The 23,852-nt window shown below is 43.4% G+C and overlaps 1 protein-coding gene across 1 annotated transcript; it reads left to right on the top strand.

Annotated features, from left to right (window-relative positions):
- Positions 1-14,553: 14,553 nt before the first annotated feature.
- On the top strand, positions 14,554-15,776 carry LOC122015644 (probable aquaporin TIP2-1). The gene is made up of 3 exons (XM_042572642.1): positions 14,554-14,737; positions 14,865-15,115; positions 15,195-15,776. Exons 1-3 carry the CDS (start codon positions 14,611-14,613, stop codon positions 15,564-15,566), a joined length of 750 nt encoding a protein of 249 aa, XP_042428576.1. The 5' UTR covers positions 14,554-14,610; the 3' UTR covers positions 15,567-15,776.
- Positions 15,777-23,852: the final 8,076 nt, after the last annotated feature.

The following is a 23,852-nucleotide window of genomic DNA, read 5'->3' as shown; positions in this document are numbered from 1 at the left end:
TAAGGAATTTCAAACAAGAATTTGAAAATATTTTCATAATTTCTTCAAGATATCTTAAGATAAATTGTATTATATTTTTCAACCTACTTGCAAAATGTAGTCAAAATATTTTTCAAAAAGAATTTTGGAAAAGTTTGAGTGTGTTTTTGAAAATATTTTTCAAAGTATATTTAAAGTAGTTTTCAAACACACTTTGTATTTCAAAATTATTTTGAAAATTAGTTTTAAATATCCTCCTGAATATGATATTAAAAATAAGCTAAACACTTAGAAAGTGTCCTTCATGTCTAACCAGTAGTTACTAACTCACTATCAGAAAATAGCAGTGTTCACTTGGTTAGTCAAGTTAAGTATATGTATCTAGTTAGTATTTAACTAAGATGAATTACTTAATTTGATTACTGTAATTTGGTATTTCTCACCCAAACTTGGGTCGATGCACAAATATAAGCATTTTAAGTCCAGGCAAAGGGCCTACGCATCTCACGTCGTTCTAAGTTTTGAAATACAAAATCAAGGGAATCCTAGTGTGTTTGTGAGATGCTTAAGTTTTAGATCTATAGGAACATGCTTTCTATGGATCTGATCTAAATTAAGGCTAAAATCAATTTTGAAAGTCTAAGAAAATGAGAATTTTAAGAAAAGATTTTTCCTTAGAATATTTAAACTATTTTAAAGAAGGTAAAAAAAATAACAGTCCTATTCTATGAAACACATTCCTAGTTATCGTCATAAATTGCTAAATTCACTTTCAGAGAGTGGCTTGGTGAAGATGTCAGCTAAGTTGGATTTAGACTCAATATAATTGAGTTCAATATCTCCTTTAGTGACATGATCCCCGATAAGTGGTGTTTATTTCAATGTGTTTAGTTCTAATTAATTGAACTAATATTATCAATTAACACTTTTGTGTGTTTAAAATTTAGATTGTAGTATTTTAATGTATGCATCATTCATAATAGTTGTGCAACACATTCTCCTATTGCAATATACTCTGCCTCAGTAGTAGATAAAGCAACACAGTGCTACTTTCTACTAAACCAGCTGAGAAGTGATGATCTAAGTAGTTGGCAACCACCACTTGTACTTTTCCAATCGAGTTTACAACTAACATAATCAGAGTCAGAGTATCCTAAAAGTTTAAAATTTCCTACCTGAGGGTACCACATTCCTACGTTGGACGTGTTGATACAGTCTGACCTGTCTGTTGTTTTGATGTTGACACTGATTTAAGTTTGTATCAGATATTAATTAATCTCAGACTGATTAATGATCAAGGTTGATCATGTGGAGAGGAAAAGTCCAAGTACGGACACTTGGCACGCGAAGTCGGAGAGGGCTCGGTAGCTCGTTCTCTGGACTAGGTCAGAGAGGGCTTGGTAGCTCGTTCTCTGGACCGGACGAAGTCGGAGAGGGCTCGATAGCTCATTCTTCGGACTAGGTCAGAGAGGGCTCGGTAGCTCGTTCTCTGGACCGGACGAAGTCGGAGAGGGCTCGGCAGCTCGTTCTCCGGACTAGGTCAGAGAGGGCTCGGTAGCTCAGTCTCTGAACCGGACGTGGAAGTCGGAGAGGGCTCGGTAGCTTGTTCTCCAGACTAGGTCAGAGAGGGCTCAGTAGCTCATTTTTGTTGGAGTGTATACTGAAAGCCTAAGCTTTTGTAAACATTTGTTTTGAATAAAGAATCACATTTGGTCAAATTATCTACATTTGTTTGTAGTTGTTCAATTAATTTATATTGTAGATAACATAGTATGTGGTGTCACATACAGAAGATGATGTTATCAGTACCTTATAAATTATAAACAGTAGCTCACGACCAAAATGGAAAGGAACAAACCATTAGAAGGTCGTAGTGTAATTAAATATCAATTTATCTTGATTGTATAATTACACTAGTACACTCAGAGTGTATTGAGTAGGACCATTTGAGGTCGTTTCTTTTATACTGACTTTATAAAGAAACAAAGACCTCAGTTATTATGGAAGTATGTGCTCTTAATCCTAATGTAATAACAAGCACATATATTTGATATTTATTTCTTTAATTTATCAATGGGTGAGATTTAGTTCGTTGAATCAATAAACCCGATAAGTTGAGAAATGGTATCACTTATAGTGTGTGTTGTTGATTATAGAAGGAAACTGTGTCCTAGAGATACTAGGTTGATAATGTCCTCAAGAGGAACTCATAAAGATTGTCATGTTAAACCCTGCAGGTGGACTTAGTCCGACATGATAATAAGGTTGAGTGGTACTACTCTTGGACTTAGATATTAATTAAATAAGTTGTCAGTAACTCACTTAATTAGTGGACATTCGATATCTTAAACACAGGGAAACTAACACACTCATAATAAGAAGGAGCCCAAAAATGTAATTTGGGATTGGTGCGGTAGTTCAATGATAGTTCTCTAGTGGAATGAATTATCATTGATAAAACTAAGTTGTGTGTTCGGGGCGAACACGGGATGCTTAATTTTATCGGGAGACCAAAACCAATTCCTCCTCTCGGTCCCTATCGTAGCCTCTTATTTGTAGAGTTCTATACCCACCTATACCCACCTTCTATACCCACCAATAAGGGGTCGACCAAGCTAGGGCCGGCCTAGGTATATTATTGGGTGGCCGGCCCTAGCCTGAACCCAAGCTAGTGGGGGCCGGCCAAATTAAATTAAAAAGGGATTTTAATTTTAGTTTTTATTATGTGGAAGAAATAATTTTTTAAAGAGAATTAAAATTAAAATATCTCTCTTGTAAAAGATCTACAAAAGATTAAAGAAAGAGATTAGATCTCTTTCCTTATTTGTAGATTGATGAGTTATTTTATTTTCTCTTTAAAAATTATCCACATGTTGATAAAATTAAAATTATAGAAATTTCCTTTATCAACCATGAAGAGATTTTTAAAGAGAAATTTTATTTTAAAATTTCCGGAAACAAATTAGGAAGTTTTAATTTGTTGATTAAAACTTGTCTAATTTATTTCCTCTAGAAGTGGCCGGCCATTAGAGATTAATTGGGGAAATATTATTTTATTTTTCTCAATTAAATCATGTCAAGGGAATTAAGGAAATTTTATTGTAATTAAATTTCCTAATTTGCCTAGGCCAAGGAATATAAAAGAAGGGGTGAGGGTGCCTTCACAAGACACAACCTCTATTATTTTCTCTCCCTCTTTTGTTCCTTGGTGTGGCCGGCCATCCTCTCCCTCTCTTCCTCTTGTGGTGGCCGAACCCTTCTCTTCCATTGGAGCTCTTGTGGTGGTCGGATACTACTCGGAGAAGAAGAAGAAGAAGGAGAGAAAGCTAGCATCTCTTGGAGCTTGGTTAGTGTTTTGATTTTCTTCCTTGGTGAAGCTTCCTCTTTGTTGGCCGAACCTAGCTAGGAGGAGAAGAAGGTGATTGGTGGTTTCTCGTCTCGGAAGATCGTTGCCCACACAACGTCCGAGGTTAGAAGAGGAATACGGTAGAAGATCAAGAGGTTTTTCTACAAGGTATAACTAGTAATTTTTCTTTCCGCATCATGCTAGTTATTTATGGAAATAATACCAAATACAAGAGGCATACGTTCTAGAATTTCGAATATGTTTTTCGATGTTGTGTTCTTTTGTTTTTTCTTTTCCTTGTGATTTGATTGTTCTCTTCGGTTAACCTAAAGTTATTTTAGGAAATTAAATATTAGATTTCTATAAAAGGTTTTGTCTAGTCGGTGGTGGTTGCTCCCATATCCAAGAAGGTCATGTGCCTCGCCACGTCAGTACTGGGAACCAATTATGGAAATTAATATTTAATGAAATTAATAACTTAAGGAGACTTGGGTCGAACGTGTTAAGTTCCGCAGGAGATCCAAGTCAAAACCTAAAAGAACAAATAGATTAAGTTTTGGATCAAACGTGTTAAGTTCCGCAGGCGATCCAAAATTTAATTTAAAAGAACACATGGTAGCTAGGAAAAGGTTCAGACCTTTGTACAAAATTTTTGTACAGTGGAACCTATAGGTTTTCCGAGTAGCAACCAACAATTGGTATCAGAGCTAGGGTTTTGCCTCTGTGTATTTGGTATTAGGTTAATTATGCACATGTCATACATAATTTAGGCAGGTTAATAGTAGGATGTGCTAACTTTGTGGATGCAGGATCCAACTATTATGACTTTTAGTTATTATGTGTGTGATTGGACCCTTGGACATGTCAAGGGCATTTATCTGTGTGTGCATGATTGTATTCAAATACAGCAGGAGCTGTATTTAATTTTATTAGGATTTTATTTTTGATCTAGATACATGTACATTCCTTTTATGGAATATAGGATCAAAATGTAAAATTCTAGTTATGTCGCGGATCGAATCTTGCAAAGCGTGGAACCTTCTAAGGACCAGAGGTGCAGCGGAACTAGGAGCAAGATGGATGCGACAGCTAGACCCGGTGGCGGTGGCCAAATATGGCAGCAGCTTGGAATGACAACACACGGATGACAATTAGAGATAAAAGTCATAATAGTTGAAAATTAAATTTTCTATTTATTGCTTTTATATTATGCTGTGTGTGAATGTTAGTTTACAAGTTTAAGTAGGCTAGCATAGTTAAAATTCCTCATTTATAAATAACTAAGTGGGAGAGAGATTTTTAAATAAATCACATGGTCTCCATTACTGGTTTGTAAGTGATGCAAACAAGCTTGCGCGTTGGCTCTGAGTGCCTTCCTCTATAACGGATGAGCTTGTTTGCGGATCACTAGAACAGACTTCCATTTTTGGATGACTATAGGAAGTTAATTAAGAGCGTGTGATCTTCCCCAACGGAAGGGGCATAATCTTATTAATGGACTTAGTGTCAAGTAATGGTATACACTTAGACACATCTAATAGTATCCTCCCCAACGGAGACACTGCTATTATTTGTGTGACCAAATGATACCAACTATTAATTTTATTTGTCAAAAAGTTAGGTTGACAAGATAATAAAATTAATGGGTTAAAACCCTCCTTTTACAAATGTTGAATTTGTATACGTCCACACTAACGTGACATACAAAATTCACGGTGTTATGAGGTGTTGGTTAATTTAAAATAGTATTGTTTGAGGAATCAATATTATTCTAAATTTAGAGTTCTGACCAAAAGTTATTTGTGATTCTTAGGATGACTTTCAACTCACTGTCCATCATACTTCAACAGAATAGACTTACTAGACCAAACTACATAGATTGGAAAAGGAACCTGGACATTGTTCTGACTGCTGAAAGCTATAAATTTGTACTGACTGAGCAGTGCCCTGAAGCACCTACTGGTGAATCTACCCAAGAGGAGATTGAATTTCATAGAAAATGGGTAAAATCAGATGAGATGGCGCGGTGTTACATTTTGGCTTCAATGTCAAATATATTGCAATATCAGCATCAAGATTTACCAACAGCCTATGATATTATGAACAATCTCAAGGAACTCTTTGGTCATCAGGATAGGGCTTCTAGGCAAGAAGTCATGAGAAAGATAATGACTGTCACCATGCAAGAGGGTACTCCTGTAAGGGATCATATCCTAAAGATGATGGCTTATCTGAACGAGATACAGATCCTTGGAGGAGAAATTGATGGGGAAACCCAGATCGATATGATCCTCCAAACGCTACCTAGAAGTTTTGAGCAGTTCCGCCTGAACTATAATATGAATAAAAGGATTTATTCATTAGGGGAACTACTGACAGAACTTCAAGCAGCAGAAGGATTATTTCATCACAATTCTCAAATTCACTTTGCTGAAAATGGTTCTACTTCTAAACCGAAAGGAAAGAAGAAGAAGAAACAAGCTGGCTCAGCAAAGAAAGTGAATAAATCTCAGAGTACGGGATTTAAAGCTGGAGTGAAGAAGCCGAAGGGCAAGTGCTTCATCTGCAAGCAGGCAGGACATTGGAAGGCGGATTGTCCTCGTAGGAACCAAAACAAAGGTATATCTCATGCTCTAGTTGTTGAAACATGTTTAGCGGTGTTATCTACCAGCACCTGGTGTGTAGATACGGGAGCCACTGATCATGTCTGCAATTCCTTGCAGGGGTTCCAGGAAACCCGACGACTATCTGAAGGGGAGATTACTGTCTACATGGGCAATGCTACTAAGGTGGCAGCTGTTGCAGTGGGAGACGTCTACTTATCTTTTAGTAGAAATAAAAATTTGGTTTTAAGAAATTGTCTTTATGTACCCAGTTTTAGAAAGAATTTAATTTCAGTTTCTAAACTGTTTTTAGATGGATATTCAGTTTCTTTCAGTAACGATGTAGTTATTAAAAGAAATAAAGTGATTATCTGTTCTGGTGCATTAGTTGGCAATTTGTATACTTTAAATCTAATTTCTTCCACAAAGCAAAACATGGAAATTTATAACTCATCTTCTAATTCTAATAAGAGAAAAGAACCTTCGGAAATGAACCAAGCATATCTTTGGCATCTAAGGCTTGGTCATATTAACTTAAGTAGGATTCAGAGGCTTATAGCCGATGGACTTTTGAGTTCATTAGAGTTGGAAAATTTTCCAACTTGTGAATCCTGCTTAGAAGGAAAAATGACCAAGAGGGCGTTCAAGGCCAAGGGGTATAGAGCCAATGAAGTGTTAGAATTGGTTCACTCTGATTTGTGTGGTCCTATGTCTGTCCAAGCAAGAGGAGGTTTTTAATATTTTGTCTCTTTCATAGACGATTATTCAAGATATGGATACATTTACCTAATGCACCGCAAGTCCGAGTGCTTTGATAAGTTCAAAGAATACAAGGCTGATGTGGAGAAACGACTAGGTAAAAGTATCAAGACACTACGGTCTGATCGTGGTGGCGAATACCTCTTAGGAGAGTTTAGGAATTACTTATCAGAGGCCGGGATTCAATCCCAATTGTCTGCACCTGGAAAACCCCAACAGAATGGTGTAGCAGAACGAAGGAATAGGACTCTTATGGAGATGGTTAGATCAATGATGAGTTATTCAATTACAAATTCGTTTTGGGGATATGCCGGAAACAAGAAGATATCGCTCGAACTTAGTACCTTCTAAATCGTTCTTCTACTCCCATAGAATTGTGGAATGGGCGAAACCCGCCTAAGACATATTCGGATTTGGGGTAGTCCAAGACATGTGCTGAAACCATGATAAGTTAGAATCCGTCAGAAGTTCGCGTGTTTGTAGGATATCCCAAAGGAACGAAGGTGGTTTATTTTATAGTCCTAAAGACCGGAAAGTCATTGTTAGCACCAATGCCCGCTTTTAGAAGAAGACTATATAATGGATCACAAGCCCAAGTGAAAGTTGTTTTGGAAGAACTTAGAGAGGACATGTCTACTTCAGCAACAAGACAAGATGAAGTACCACAAGAGACCGCAACACGTGTCACACATGATACACAACCACATACGGCCTCGTCGTAGTGGGAGGGTTGTAAGGCACCGAAGATTCATGTTTTGGGAGAGTCTTGGACTTGATCCCGTAAACATGAACCCGATCCACGAACATATGAAGCACTCCAAGATATAGATGCAAGATCTTGGCAAAAGGCAATGAATTCAAATAGAGTCTATGTACTCTAATAAGGTCCGGAGCTTGTAGAACCACCGATGGTATAAAAGTCGTTGGATGCAAGTGGATCTACAAAAGGAAAAGAGGGATGACGGAAGGTAGAAACCTTCAAAGCTAGGCTTGTTGCGAAAGGGTACACTCGTAAAGAGGGAATCGATTATGAGGAAACCTTTTCACCGTAGCCATGCTTAAATCTATCCGGATACTCTTATCCATTCGCTCATATGGATTATGAGATTTGGCAAATGGATGTCAAGACTTTCCTTAATGGAAGTCTTGAAGAGAACATCCATATGAAGCAACCGTAAGGGTTCATTGAAAAGGCAAAGAACATCTAGTGTGTAAGCTCAATCGGTCCATTTATGGACTAAAGCAAGCTTCAAGATCTTGGAACATCCGGTTTAATGAAGTAATCCATCATATGGATTTATTCAAAGTCCGATGAGTCTTGTGTATATAAGAAGTGTAACGAAACGTGGTGGTATTTCTTGTACTATACGTAGATGATATTTTGCTAATTGGCAACAATGTCAAGGTATTATCGACGTAAGGGTATGATTGTCCAAACAATTTGATATGAAGGACTTAGGAGATTGTGCACATTCTTGGGATCAAAGTTATAAGGGATCGTAAGAAAAGAATATTGTGTCATCCCAAGCTTCATATATAGATACAATCCTTGCTCGTTTTAGCATGCAGGATTCCAAGAAAGGTTTCTTACCTTTAGACATGGAGTAGCTCTATCTAAAGAGATGTCTCCAAAGACATCGAAAGAGATAGATGACATGAAAGCAGTTCCTTATGCTTCACCGTAGGAAGCCTAATGTATGCAATGCTATGACGAGACATGATATCCGCTTTGCCGGGCATGGTCGTGAGATATCGAGTAACCGACAAGGACATTGATCGCGGTAAAGCATATATTAAAGTACCGAGAAGGACTAGAGATTATATGCTAGTTTACCAAGCAGACGATCCGCCCCTGGGTTATACTGATTGATTTTCAATCGATAGGGATAAATGAAGTCTACATCGGCTATGTGTTTACTTTAGAGGTGGAGCCATTTCATGGAGGAGTGTTAAGCGAATGCGTTTGACTCAACCATGGAAGTCGAGTATGTAGCGACCTCCGAGGCGCCTAAAGAAGCAGATGGCTCAGAACTTTCTAATGGACTTAGATGTGATTCCTGGTTTGCCCAAAATCATCATAATTTATTGTGATAATAGCGGTGCAGTTGCAAACTCGAAGAAACCACGAGCCCATAAGGCAAGTAAACATATAGAGCGCAAGTACCACCTGATACGAGATATTGTGAAGCGAGGAGAAGTTGTCATCGCCAAGATTGCATCAGCAGATAACCTGGCAGATCCTTTCACTAAGGCCCTTCCAGCGAAAGCTTTCGATCGGCATGTGGAGGGAATGGGAATCAGATGTATGGTAGAAGATATGGCAGCTTAGTCATTAGTATAAGTGGGAGATTGTTGGAGTGTATACTGAAAGCCTAAGCTTTTGTAAACATTTGTTTTGAATAAAGAATCAAATTTGGTCAAATTATCTACATTTGTTTGTAGTTGTTCAATTAATTTATATTGTAGATAACATAGTATGTGGTGTCACATACAGAAGATGATGTTATCAGTACCTTATAAATTATAAACAGTAGCTCACGACCAAAATGGAAAGGAACAAACCATTAGAAGGTCGTAGTGTAATTAAATATCAGTTTATCTTGATTGTATAATTACACTAGTACACTCAGAGTGTATTGAGTAGGACCATTTGAGGTCGTTTCTTTTATACTGACTTTATAAAGAAACAAAGACCTCAGTTATTATGGAAGTGTGTGCTCTTAATCCTAATGTAATAACAAGCACATATATTTGATATTTATTTCTTTAATTTATCAATGGGTGAGATTTAGTTCGTTGAATCAATAAACCCGATAAGTTGGGAAATGATATCACTTATAGTGTGTGTTGTTGATTATAGAAGGAAACTGTGTCCTAGAGATACTAGGTTGATAATGTCCTCAAGAGGAACTCATAAAGATTGTCATGTTAAACCCTGCAGGTGGACTTAGTCCGACATGATAATAAGGTTGAGTGGTACTACTCTTGGACTTAGATATTAATTAAATGAGTTGTCAGTAACTCACTTAATTAGTGGACATTCGATATCTTAAACACAGGGAAACTAACACACTCATAATAAGAAGGAGCCCAAAAATGTAATTTGGGACTGGTGCGGTAGTTCAATGATAGTTCTCTAGTGGAATGAATTATCATTGATAAAATTAAGTTGTGTGTTCGGGGCGAACACGGGATGCTTAATTTTATCGGGAGACCAAAACTAATTCCTCCTCTCAGTCCCTATCGTAGCCTCTTATTTGTAGAGTTCTATACCCACCTATACCCACCTTCTATACCCACGATGAGGGGCCGGCCAGCTTGGGACCAGCCTAAGCATGGTTTAGGGTGGCCGGCCTCAGCTTGAACCCAAGCTAGTGGGGGCCAAATTAAATTAAAAGGATTTTAATTTTAGTTTTATTATGTGGAAGAAATAATTTTTTAAAGAGAATTAAAATTAAAATATCTCTCTTGTAAAAGATCTACAAAAGATTAAAGAAAGAGATTAGATCTCTTTCCTTATTTGTAGATTGATGAGTTATTTTATTTTCTCTTTAAAAATTATCCACATGTTGATAAAATTAAAATTATAGAAATTTCCTTTATCAACCATGAAGAGATTTTTAAAGAGAAATTTTATTTTTTAAAATTTCCGGAAACAAATTAGGAAGTTTTAATTTGTTGATTAAAACTTGTCTAATTTATTTCCTCTAGAAGTGGCCGGCCATTAGAGATTAATTGGGGAAATATTATTTTATTTTTCTCAATTAAATCATGTCAAGGGAATTAAGGAAATTTTATTGTAATTAAATTTCTTAATTTGCCTAGGCCAAGGAATATAAAAGAAGGGGTGAGGGTGCCTTCACAAGACACAACCTCTATTATTTTCTCTCCCTCTTTGTTCCTTGGTGTGGCCGGCCATCCTCATCATCCTTTCCCTCTCTTCCTCTTGTGGTGGCCGAACCCTTCTCTTCCATTGGAGCTCTTGTGGTGGCCGGATACTACTCGGAGAAGAAGAAGAAGAAGGAGAGAAAGCTAGCATCTCTTGGAGCTTGGTTAGTGTTTTGATTTTCTTCCTTGGTGAAGCTTCCTCTTTGTTGGCCGAACCTAGCTAGGAGGAGAAGAAGGTGATTGGTGGTTTCTCGTCTCGGAAGATCGTTGCCCACACAACGTCCGAGGTTAGAAGAGGAATACGGTAGAAGATCAAGAGGTTTTTCTACAAGGTATAACTAGTAATTTTTCCTTTCCGCATCATGCTAGTTATTTATGGAAATAATACCAAATACAAGAGGCATACGTTCTAGAATTTCGAATATGTTTTTCGATGTTGTGTTCTTTTGTTTTTTCTTTTCCTTGTGATTTGATTGTTCTCTTCGGTTAACCTAAAGTTATTTTAGGAAATTAAATATTAGATTTCTATAAAAGGTTTTGTCTAGTCGGTGGTGGTTGCTCCCATATCCAAGAAGGTCATGTGCCTCGCCACGTCAGTACTGGGAACCAATTATGGAAATTAATATTTAATGAAATTAATAACTTAAGGAGACTTGGGTCGAACGTGTTAAGTTCCGCAGGAGATCCAAGTCAAAACCTAAAAGAACAAATAGATTAAGTTTTGGATCAAACGTGTTAAGTTCCGCAGGCGATCCAAAATTTAATTTAAAAGAACACATGGTAGCTAGGAAAAGGTTCAGACCTTTGTACAAAATTTTTGTACAGTGGAACCTATAGGTTTTCCGAGTAGCAACCAACAATTTTCTGGACCAGGAAGACATTAGGGTTTAGGGCTGGGAAGCTCTAAAACCAACAGAGGCATTGGATCGGTCTGTTGACCGATCCAGTGATACTTTGGCTGACTGGATCGGTCTGTCGACCGATCCAGTGATACATTAGTTATCTGATCGGTCTCGTGACCGATCAGTAACCACACAGAAGCATTCTGTGGATTATCTGATCGGTCTCGTGACCGATCAGTAAGTAGCGATAGGATTCAGAGCAATAGGGGGGATCGGTCTGTGGACCGATCCACCCATAGGTTGATCGGTCCACATACCGATCAGCATCATCCCAGACCGATCAGGATGTGTCCTGATCGGTCCGGAAGGCTATAGATCGGTCTGTTGACCGATCCACAACGATGTCGTTTGTCTTCTGCTGTTTCTCTGCGATTTCTGATTCACCTTATCTAACCATATGCTACAAGCTTTTTGAGTTACAGGTTGCAGGTGTCGTGCCAATGCTTAATTTCAAATTAAGCTCCATCAGAAGAATAAGGCCAAGTGCTCTTTCTGCTGTGTTTTGCTGCAAATGGTGCAATTGAAGCGTCAACGTTCACTGGCTGCGATCAGTTGGCAACAGCTTGACTCTTGCGTATTGGTTTGAGCTCAGAGACACCAGTGAAGACCATGGATGGTATTGGTGTGAGTTCAGAGAACCAGATGAGGAGGAAGAGTGATTGGCGATGCCTGAGTTGGTCGCAGTGATTCGATACAGGTGACAGTGATTCGGCTCTGGCTGAAGACAGTGAGAAAGAAGCAGAATAAGAAGAAGGCAGAAGAGAGATTTGGTAAGGATTTTGAAAAACTCTCTGTCGATCAAGCAAGAGTGTTGTGTTGTTGAGCTCTTGGCTGAGGAATCTCTTCTGTCTTTGCATTTTTCACCGTGGCTGTAAGTTTATTGTTCATTCCTTTTGGCCACTTAACTCTGTAAGTCTTGTGCTTCACTTCAAATCTTTTCTGAGACTTTGTGGAGAGGTTACTCCACTGAGAAGGAGAAATACTTAGCCGGAATTTGTCCGGGGTGTGATCTACCGAAAGATCAAGGGATCGTCCATCTTACGGACACGCCGAGGAGTAGGGGCAAGTTATCCCCGAACCTCGTACATCCTTGTTGTGTTAGTGGTGGGTTGTTTCTTTTCCTTGCATCAGTTTTCTTTTTGCTTATTTCCGCTGTGCTAACAAGCTTTTGTGAGGAATTAATTGAGTTTTTAGTGGAGGTTATTCACACCCTCCCTCTCTAGCCATCCGAAGGTCCTAACAGGACGTACCTTTTAAGTATCTAAAAATTCTTTTAACACAAGCCAAGTGTGATTCCTTAGCACAAGTCTGGTACCTAGCACACATATGACTGTAAATGAGATATATGGTCGACTTACAGTTAGGTACAGTAGGCTTTCTATGACACTTCTATAATATTTGAAGTCTATAGGTTTTCTACTTGGGTCACTATCAGGGTTGTATTGGTAGCTATTAGAGTTTTAATGTCTTTGGAATTTTTCATTCCAAATTTCTTAAATAATTCAAGTGTATACTTTTGTTGATCAGCACAATGACAATTTTCTTTTTAGATACAACTTGTTTTTAGGTAAAATCTAAAGAATGACAATTTTCTTTTTATTTTCGGTATTTTCTCTTGCCTTCTTTACAATCTTCCTGGGTATTAGCCCACATAATAATTATTATTCTACTTCGCATTAGAATCTGAATTCGATTCAAATCAGATCCATTGTCATTCCTATTTGCATAGGAAGACTTTGAATTATATGTAATACATATGAACAGTGTGATGAATATAAAACACATACTCGTATAGCAAACGATTAAAGGTTACAAGGTTCACTTTGCACAATGAAGGGTTTATTTGATTCATTATTAAATTATTTCTTTGTGAAATTATCTTCTTTCAGTTTTTTATTAAAAAAATTATGTAAATTTGATGCTAAAATTTTGGTTTAATTAAAACTTCTCTTTTTGTTAATTAAAAATGATCTTAGAAAATTTTGAGGAAAACATAGATGGAAAAAAAGTTGATTACTTATATATATTGTTGTGATTAAGTGTTAAGCTCAAATTATTAAAATTGAGAAGCAGATGAACCTAATCACTTCAGCTAAAGTGATCCCTCACTTTCCAACTACTCCCAATAATTTCATGAGACGGGGAACAAATGATAGTGCGAGCTAGCCATTGAAGCTCAAAAGGACAAGGGCATCTTATCCCCGACAACATAAATTAAGAATAACAAAATAAAACATATCACACCATATATAAATTTATAATTATTAATTAGCACAACATAGTATTTGCACACATAGCTAATCTACCTTTCAAATAAGTGACATAATTAAAAGATGCTAAGCTTCTGGATTGATTGTCGTATACACTTCTCGATTTATCCTGATGATCGATGAAAAATTTTCATGGGTTAGATCGATCATTCCAAAAATAATTCATGAAATTAATTAAGATTATCATTTAGTTAATCTATATAATAGATATAAACGATGTTGTCATTGTATAATTCATTAAACTTTATATTGAGATGAACTAGTTTTCTACAAAGTTATTCTAAAAAATATATACAACTCCATGAACACCATTCACTATCAAATTTGACTCTCATCAATTGATTGGGTTCAATCAAGATCATCTCAAAACTCATGTAACTATTTTGAAACGAGCTAGAACTTGATTATGTCGCATTGTCATTGATCAATTATTCAAATTTGACTTAAGGCAATCTAAAAAAAATCTATCAGTACCTAATAAATATTCCCTCGATTTTTCATATATAAAAAATAAAATTAATGGAAAAAACAAAAATAATAATAACAATAATAATAATGGAGTAATTAATGCAGCTGTCCTGACGTCCATTATTTATCTCCATGCATTAAATTTAAGCGGGGGCGGTGGGTCGGCCATCATTTATATTAACAAGCACCATTAGCGTTAATATCATTCGCATTAGCCCTCGCCGCCCACGTCTTATTCTAATTACGCCCAACGACTACGCCCACAAAGCTTCCATCATTGGCGAAAACGACGGGCCCCAGCCCACGCGTATATAAATCACGTATACGCCCAGGGATTAGCTTAATTTAGTTTCTTGATCAGTAGCTAATTACTTGACTAATTAAGTGAGTTGACAATGGTGAAGCTGGCGTTGGGAAGCCTGGGGGACTCCTTCAGCGTGGGGTCTCTCAAGTCCTATCTCGCCGAGTTCATCGCCACCCTACTCTTCGTCTTCGCCGGCGTTGGCTCAGCCATTGCTTTCGGTATGATACTTCATATTAAAAAAATAATTAATCAGGTCAAATAACAATCAGATTTTCTACTGACCGCTAGAACGTAATTGTGATTGCATTGAGGGTTAGTTGATTGATTGATTTTGCATGCATGCAGATAAATTGACGTCGGGATCAGCACTGGATCCGGCTGGGCTGGTCGCCGTCGCCGTTGCCCATGCCTTTGCCCTCTTCGTCGGCGTGTCCGTCGCCGCCAACATCTCCGGTGGCCATCTTAACCCGGCTGTCACCTTAGGCCTCGCCGTCGGCGGCCATATCACCATCCTCACCGGCGCCTTCTACTGGATCGCCCAGCTCCTCGGCTCCACCGTCGCCTGCTTCCTCCTCCAGTTCGTTACCGGCGGTCTGGTAAGTTAGTTTCTGCGCGGGTTCATTGGTTTCTTCCAAATTGGATCTCCTCCCATCAATTAAGTAACGTCCACGACAGGCGGTGCCGACGCATGGCGTGGCGGCGGGCTTGAGCGAGCTGCAGGGAGTGCTGATGGAGATAGTGATCACCTTCGCGCTGGTCTACACGGTGTACGCGACGGCGGCGGACCCGAAGAAGGGGTCGCTGGGGACGATCGCGCCCATCGCGATCGGGTTCATCGTGGGGGCGAACATCTTGGCGGCCGGACCTTTCAGTGGCGGTTCCATGAACCCGGCCCGCTCCTTCGGGCCGGCGGTAGCCAGCGGAAACTTCGCTGGAAACTGGGTCTACTGGGTGGGGCCGCTCATCGGCGGCGGCCTGGCCGGGTTTGTCTACGGCGACGTCTTCATCGTGTCCTACCAATCGGTGGCTGCTCAGGAGTATCCTTGATCGATACACTTTGGCCGAGTTCTGTTAATCCTTCTCTAATTAGTTTCTTTGTCTGCATGTTTTAATTAATTTGTGGTTGTCTTGCATGTTTTGTGGTTTTAATTAATAAATAATGTCCATATATATAAATATGTAAGAGTACAAACTGTGGATATTTAAGTGTACCATGTAATCAACCCATCAAATCCATCGATTATATTATGTTTCCCAGTCGTCTCTGTTTTCATAATTGTGATTGCATCTTGGAGCTTGAGTTCATCCCTTCTGGTATGTAAAAAACTGGCCTAAGTGGGTATAGTCGAGTTGGTATTGAAGTAGAGCTTGTCACTAGCTAGTGAGACATGGTTTTATTTTTGACAGGTACACATACTGTTTCAGCATGTGTCATTTTTAGGAAGGCCACTTGATCCTGTCTGGAAGCTGAGAAGACGAACCTGTCAGAATGACGTGTCTGGAAAGTTGACCGCATCCCCATGACCCGGTTGATGAGCTGTCCGCTGCGTTGACCAGATCGTTAGAAGTCCTCCTCCGGTCAACTGTACTTGTATCCAGCGACCGGGTCGCCCCGACCTCTGGTACCTCGGTGCTTGAGGCGAATCCACAGATATATGAGCAATCGAATACTAATGACAAAATAGTTAACTAAATACAGAAAAGGTATGAGAACGTATCCTGGCCCAGGGGGGGCGCCCTCGGAAGGATGGATGAGCTGGTCGTGTCGCTAATCGAGTCGTAGCGGCCCGGAACAATACAACGGCTCACAGGCCGACACACAGGCCGGATAATACGAATGACTCATAAGCATAATAATGGTACGAAGAATGAAATGCGACGGCACGATGGCCGGATCCACATCGGCTCACAAGCCGAACATAATCTTGGCGCGAACGCCTGAATAAGCAAACCTGAGCCCGTCAGATGACGGCTGCTTGGAGGGTGATGACGGTGTTCGATCGGGACGGCTGTGGTAGTCACTGGAGGTATCATCAGCAGCTGTAGGTGGCATCAGACGCTGAAGCCGGTGGAGGCGGCAACAACAGCCGCTGTCAGCGACAATGACAACCCTGAAGTCTGCTGCGGTGGGGGTGGCGGAGGCCACAAGAGGCTGCGGCGGCCACGGGAATCGGCAGCTGTAGTCGCCGGAGGCGGAAGCAGTGCCTGTCGGGGGCGGTGGCGCGTCCTGGTGGCAACGACGCTCATTGACGGCAGCAGTGGTGGTGTTCTTCGTCGCCGTCCACCGGGTCTGTCGGGTGATGCCGTGAGGAGAAAGGAGGGTTGTGGTCGGAATCGCCAGGAGGAGAGGAAGGCAGTGGTGGCCGGCGCCGGCGAGAAGCGAGAAGTGGAGAAAATGCTTCTGTCCCTACTCCGTTTGGCGGCGGCGGCTCTCTCCCACGAACCCAGCCCCCCTTTTCCAATGAACCGTGATCTCCCTTTAAAGCCAAGACCTAATTTGCCAAATGTCCAAAATACCCTCCACTTTCCTCCTAATTCCTTCTCTGCCCCTTAATCACATCCATATCACAAGCCTCTCCTTCAAGTCTAGTCGAAGGAGGCGTTAGTCCGACTGACTGGACAGTCGATCGCAAAGAGCTGAACCGCTCTCGATGTCAAAGCCAAATCGCTGAATATAATATCCCTCGAGCGGTCGCTATAATAATGGTGTCGCAGGAGATGGTAACGATACCGAGCGGACCAAGTCTGCAATCGGACCAATGCCGAGTGCGCAGCCGCGAAGATACCGACCGGACGATCGAAGTGCTATCGATCGGATGGATAGATGCTAGACGGATGCTGTCGTGCGGGCGATCGAAATGATGCCGAGTGACCGCATCACTCGTGAGTCGATCGGAAGTGTAGCCCGTGAATCGAAGGCTCGTGGAGGCGAAAGTCACGAGCCGAACGGGCGCATAACCTATATTCTGGTTTGAAACCAGTGGAGATACTCCTTGTTCGCGACCATCGGAGATATCTCGACCCCGATCGGGGGAGATAAGAAATACGATATGCTGATAAGCTGGCTCGAGGCCAGTGATAATCGCTCGACCCCGAACGGGGGAAATAGAATATCTGAAGCTGGTTCGAGACCAGTGCCGACCACTCGACCCCGAACGGGGGAGATAGAATATTTGATAAACTAGTCCGTGTAGCGGTCTTCAAGCTGGGGTTTTATAGTCGCCGGTTCGACTCTCGATATTTAACGTCGGAGCTCGACGGTCTTCAAGGCGGGGTTTTTATAGTCGCCGGTTCGACTCTCGATATTTAACGTCGGAGCTCGACGGTCTTCCGCTCGGACGTTTATAGACGCCGGCTCGTCTCTCGATATTTAACGTCGGAGCTCGACGGTCTTCCGCTCGGACGTTTATAGACGTCGGCTCGTCTCTCGATATTTAACGTCGGAGCTCGACGGTCTTCCGCTCGGACGTTTATAGACGCCGGCTCGTCTCTCGATATTTAACGTCGGAGCTCGACGGTCTTCCGCTCGGACGTCGTCTCTCGATATTTAACGTCGGAGCTCGACGGTCTTCCGCTCGGACGTTTATAGACGCCGGCTCGTCTCTCGATATTTAACGTCGGAGCTCGACGGTCTTCCGCTCGGACGTTTATAGACGCCGGCTCGTCTCTCGATATTTAACGTCGGAGCTCGACGGTCTTCAAGCCGGGGTTTTTATAGTCTCCGGTTTGACTCTCGATATTTAACGTCGGAGCTCGACGGTCTTCCGCTCGGAGGGTTTATAGACGCCGGCTCGTCTCTCGATATTTAACGTCGGAGCTCGACAGTCTTCAAGCCGGGGTTTTTATAGTCGCCGGTTCGACTCTCGATATTTAACGTCGGAGCTCGACGGCCCTGAGGGCTAATTCGAACCTGGCCGATCGGCTCGGGGGTCTTCGCCATCGAGCCCTTGGCTCGTATATAATCCTCCCGGCTGCTCGGCTCGGGGGTCTTCGCCATCGAGCCCGTAGCAGCTACGGGCTCGTATATAAACCTCCCGGCCGATCGGCACGGGGGCCTTCGTCTTCGATCCTGTGGCTCGGATATAAACCTCTCGGCCGATCGGCACGGGGGCCTTATAAACCTCCCGGCCGATCGGCACGGGGGCCTTCGTCTTCGAGCCTGTGGCTCGGATATAAACCTCCCGGCCGATCGGCACGGGGGCCTTCGTCTTCGAGCCCGTGGCTCGGATATAAACCTCTTGGCTGCTCGGCACGGGGGCCTTCATCTTCGAGCCTGTGGCTCGGATATAAACCTCCCGGCCGATCGCCACGGGGGCCTTCGTCTTCGAGCCTGTGGCTCGGATATAAACCTCCCGGCTGCTCGGCACGGGGGCCTTCGCCATCGAGCCCGTGGCTCGGATATAAACCTCCCGACTGCTCGGCACGGGGGCCTTCGTCTTCGAACCTATGGCTCGGATATAAACCTCCCGGCCGATCGGCACGGGGGCCTTCATCTTCGAGCCTGTGGCTCGGATATAAACCTCCCGGCCGATCGGCACGGGGGCCTTCATCTTCGAGCCTGTGGCTCGGATATAAACCTCCCGGCTGCTCGGCACGGGGGCCGTCTAGCATCTATCCATCCGATCGATAGCACTTCGATCGTCCGGTCGGTATCTTCGCGGCTGCGCACTCGGCATTGGTCCGATTGCAGACTTGGTCCGCTCGGTATCGTTACCATCTCCTGCGACACCATTATTATAGCGACCGCTCGAGGGATATTATATTCAGCGATTTGGCTTTGACATCGAGAGCGGTTCAGCTCTTTGCGATCGACTGTCCAGTCAGTCGGACTAACGCCTCCTTCGACTAGACTTGAAGGAGAGGCTTATGATATGGATGTGATTAAGGGGCAGAGAAGGAATTAGGAGGAAAGTGGAGGGTATTTTGGACATTTGGAATCAAATTAGGTCTTGGCTTTAAAGGGAGATCACGGTTCACTGGAAAAGGGGGGCTGGGTTCGTGGGAGAGAGCCGCCGTCGCCAAACGGAGCAGGGACAGAAGCATTTTCTCCTCTTCTCGCTTCTCGCCGGCGCCGGCCACCACTGCCTTCCTCTCCTCCTGGCGATTCCGACCACAACCCTCCTTTCTCCTCACGGCATCACCCGACAGACCCGGTGGACGGCGACGAAGAACACCACCATTGCTGCCGTCAGTGAGCGTCGTTGCCACCAGGACGCGCCACCACCCCCGACAGGCACTGCTTCCGCCTCCGGCGACTACAGCTGCCGATTCCCGTGGCCGCCGTCAGCATGCGCCGCTGCCACCAGCACGCGCCGTCGCCCCTGATAGGCATTGCCGCAGCCTCTTGAGGCCTCCGCCACCCCCACCACAGCAGACTTCAGGGTTGTCATTGTCGCCGACAGCGGCTGTTGTTGCCGCCTCCACCGGCTTCAGCGTCTGATGCCACCTACAGCCGCTGATGATACCTCCAGTGACTACCACAGCCGTCCCGATCGAACACCGTCATCACCCTCCAAGCAGCCGTCATCTGACGGGCTCAGGTTTGCTTATTCAGGCCTTCGCGCCAAGATTATGTTCGGCTTGTGAGCCGATGTGGATCCGGCCATCGTGCCGTCGCATTTCATTCTTCGTACCATTATTATGCTTATGAGTCATTCGTATTATCCGGCCTGTGTGCCGTGTGCCGGCCTGTGAGCCGTTGTATTGTTCCGGGCCGCTACGACTCGATTAGCGACACGACCAGCTCATCCATCCTTTCGAGGGCGCCCCCCTGGGCCAGGGTACGTTCTTGTACCTTTTCTGCATTTAGTTAACTATTTTGTCATTAGTATTCGATTGCTCATATATCTGTGGATTCGCCTCGAGCACCGAGGTACCAGAGGCCGGGGCGACCCGGTCGCTGGATACAGGTACAGTTGACCGGAGGAGGACTTCTGACGATCTGGTCAACGCAGCGGACAACTCATCAACCGGGTCATGGGGATGCGGTCAACCTTCCAGACACGTCATTCCGGCAGGTTCGTCTTCTCAGCCTCCAGACAGGATCACCACTCAATTTTGTAGAAAATTCACTAATTCGGATTGCATGAGATGAATCATCGCTCTTAAAGACTCACTCTTGTATTCATAAGATATGCTACAAGGAAAATATTATAAAAAGTAATAAAAACTTTTCCCAAAAGAGGGGAAGATTGTCCCTCTTCTTTAAGAATAAGAAATGCATAGAAGAAGAAGTTTTGTAAACTTTCTATAGAAAATAGGAAATAAAATTTCTTAATCCTACCAATGAGAGATGCAACTCTCATTTTATAGGAGATGGGATGATTATTTAGCCATTATGGATCAATAAAAAATTAGTTGTATTATAGTCAAAATAATGACAAGTATATCAAGCAATTAATGGTTGATGTGGCAACCAATTAATAGCTGATAAACTAGCCAAAAGAGGTTGATTTTACAGCCAAATAATGGTTGGATGGCTGGCCAAATAATGATTTGGATAACGGTGGATTTTCAAACTATATTATCTTCCTTATTTTCAACACTCCCCCTCAAGTTTGGCAAATAGATATCCATGGAGCCCAACTTGATGAGGATGTTCTGTATATGGTTAACTGTAGTTCCCTTAGTGAAGATGTCAACAAGTTATACTCATGACTTCGTATATAAGGAGTGATTATGATTTTAACTTCTATCTTTTGATGCACAAAGTGACAATCGACTTTGATGTGTTTGGTTCACTCATGAAAGACTGGATTTGAAGCAATATAGAGTTTATTAGGATCGATTTGTAGCTAGAGGAGGGGGCAGGGTGAATAGCTCGTCGCGCTTACTTTGCTTGCTTCGTGATGATGATATGTACCGAAAAGAACTCGAAACAAGACTCACAACGCTAACACGTAGATTTACTTGGTATCCACCTCAAGAAGAGGTAACTAATCCAATGATCCACACATGACGCACTCTCCACTATGAAAAACACTCCTTCTCGGTAACTACCGAAGGCAGAGAAGCCTTGAACAATCTCTCAATACAACAAGAAGAAAAGAAGAAGCAAATACAAAGAAAATTGATCCCGTCTGGAAGCTGAGTCAGACGGACCGTCGGGTGAGGTGGTGAGAATGTTGACTGAGTCGCGACGTCCCGGAGGGGGGTGTGCTGAGATGGCTCCCGTGTTGACCAAGTCTTCGGAAGTCCTCTGGTCAACGCTACCTGCAGCCAGTGACCGGGTCCCCCCCGATCCCTGGTACCCCGAGGCTCGAGGCAGATCCAACGAACATATGAGTAACAGACTAACAATATAATAATGAAATAAATAAGGGGCGAGTGCAAAAAACGTACCCTGGCACAGGGGGGCGCCCTTGGATGGGACGCAGCTCGAGTTGTCACGACCTAGAAGAGCAGGTGACTCGGAGCCGGATGTGGAGCTGGGGTCTGGCGGCACGGAGCCGAATGCAGCCTGGATCCGGAAGATGATGACACGAGATCGACACGCAGGTCAGGATACGAGATCGGCACACAGGCCGAGACACGAGATCGGCACGCAGGTTGGGACACAAGATCGGCACGTAGGCCAGGACACAAGATTGGCACGCAGGCTGGGAGAGGACACTGGCACGCATACCAGGATAAAATATCGACGTACAGGCCAAGAAATAATAACACCAAGGAGGCTAGACACAAATCACAGACTAAAACACAACTGCGGCTCGCAGGCCGGGATACAACAAGGCCCACCCAAATAGGACCATTATGCGAGGATCGGAATGTAGCCTCAGCTCGAAGGCCGGAATACAACAAAGATGGAGTATAATCCGATCGGAGTCCATTGGCGGCGAGGGCCCGGAGGCCCAACCCACATCGAAGGCCTACAACCAGGCGTACGATCCGGAGGTGGCCTACGATGAGGTGAAAAGGGAGGCAGCGCTACGGCGTCCTGGAGGAGACCGCTGGCGAGGCTGCGTTTGGCGGTTCGACAGTCCAAAGGGCGACGACTGGAGGCTATGAGTGTCGGCTGCTAGCGTCGCCGGCGGTATGCACGAGTGGGAGAGGAAACAGCGACATCAGAGGAGGAGGAGGGCAGCGTCGCGAGGCTGTTCGATGGCGGTGTTGAGGGGAGGAGGAGAGTAGGGGCCGGTCTCTCCGGCGGTGGCATCGCAAGAAGGGAGAGTCTCTCCGGTGGCAGTGTTTGTTAGGACCAAAAGTAGCTAGAGGGGGGGGTGAATAGCTCGTCGCGTTCGCTCGTTGCTCGGCGTTGCTTGTTTCTTCTAAGATGTGCAGCGGAAAATACAGAAACAAATCACACAACGCTAACACGGTTGGTTTACTTGGTATCCACCTCACAAGAGGTGACTAATCCAAGGATCCACACCACGCACGCACCCTCCACTATGAAAACACTCCTTTTCGATAACTACCGAGGGCGGAGAAGCCCTACAAGACTCTCAGTACAAGAAGAAAGGAAAGGGAAACAAAATACAAGCGCAAAGCTTACAATGAGTACAGAAAACCCTAACCCTAGCTTCTCCTCTTGCCTTTGATCCGCCTCTTGACTTGGAAAGCTTCCAAGATCCTTCAAGAACTGGCGATCTGATCTTTGAAAGCGCTGTGGAGTAGTTGGCGAGAGATCTGGAGTGAATCGGTGAAGAGATGCTGAAGACAACGTTCGCCTGCGTAACCCGACGCCAACGTCGGATCCCGATCGATTCAATGTTCCCAATCGATCGGGAGGCTTTGGATCGATCCACGGATCGATCCAGCGCCCGTGCTCGGGAAAACACCGATCGATCCGCTTATCGCTGGCAGCGGCCCCAATCGATTCACCGATCGATTGGGACATCCGGATCGATCCACCGATCGATCCGCAGGCTTTGATGGAAAGGCCGGATCGATCCATCGATCGATCCAGCGCTCGGGGGAAAACACCGGATCGATCCATGGATCGATCCGCGCTCTGATCGATGCCGTCCCCATCGATTCACTGATCGATTGGGACATCTGGATCGATCCACTGATCGATCCAGAGGCTTTCTGTTCGCTGGGAAAGGCTTGGATCGATCCACTGATCGATCCAGCTCCTGGATCGATCCACTGATCGATCCAGCTCCTGGATCGATCCACTGATCGATCCAACACTCGGTTTTTGCCCAAACCAAGTTCCAAGCCTACCAAACCAACATCCGGTCAACCTTGACCTGTTGGTACATCATGCCTAGCATCTGGTCACTCCTTTGACCTGCTAGGACTTCCCACCAAGTGTCTGGTCAATCCCTTTGACCAACTTAGACTTTTCTATTCATGTCAAGTGTCTAGTCACTCCCTTGACCTACTTGG

The sequence above is a fragment of the Zingiber officinale genome, chromosome 8B (assembly GCF_018446385.1).
Source record: "Zingiber officinale cultivar Zhangliang chromosome 8B, Zo_v1.1, whole genome shotgun sequence".
In the NCBI taxonomy this organism is placed as follows: Eukaryota; Viridiplantae; Streptophyta; class Magnoliopsida; order Zingiberales; family Zingiberaceae; genus Zingiber; species Zingiber officinale.
This window is presented reverse-complemented; position numbering and strand designations above follow the sequence as displayed.

Excerpts from the sequence above, each read along its gene's own strand:
- LOC122015644 (XM_042572642.1), top strand. The coding sequence starts at position 14,611 with ATGGTGAAGCTGGCGTTGGGAAGCCTGGGGGACTCCTTCAGCGTGGGG. Across the intron at positions 14,738-14,864 it reads TGGCTCAGCCATTGCTTTCG|ATAAATTGACGTCGGGATCA; the intron begins GTATGATACTTC and ends GCATGCATGCAG. Across the intron at positions 15,116-15,194 it reads AGTTCGTTACCGGCGGTCTG|GCGGTGCCGACGCATGGCGT; the intron begins GTAAGTTAGTTT and ends CGTCCACGACAG.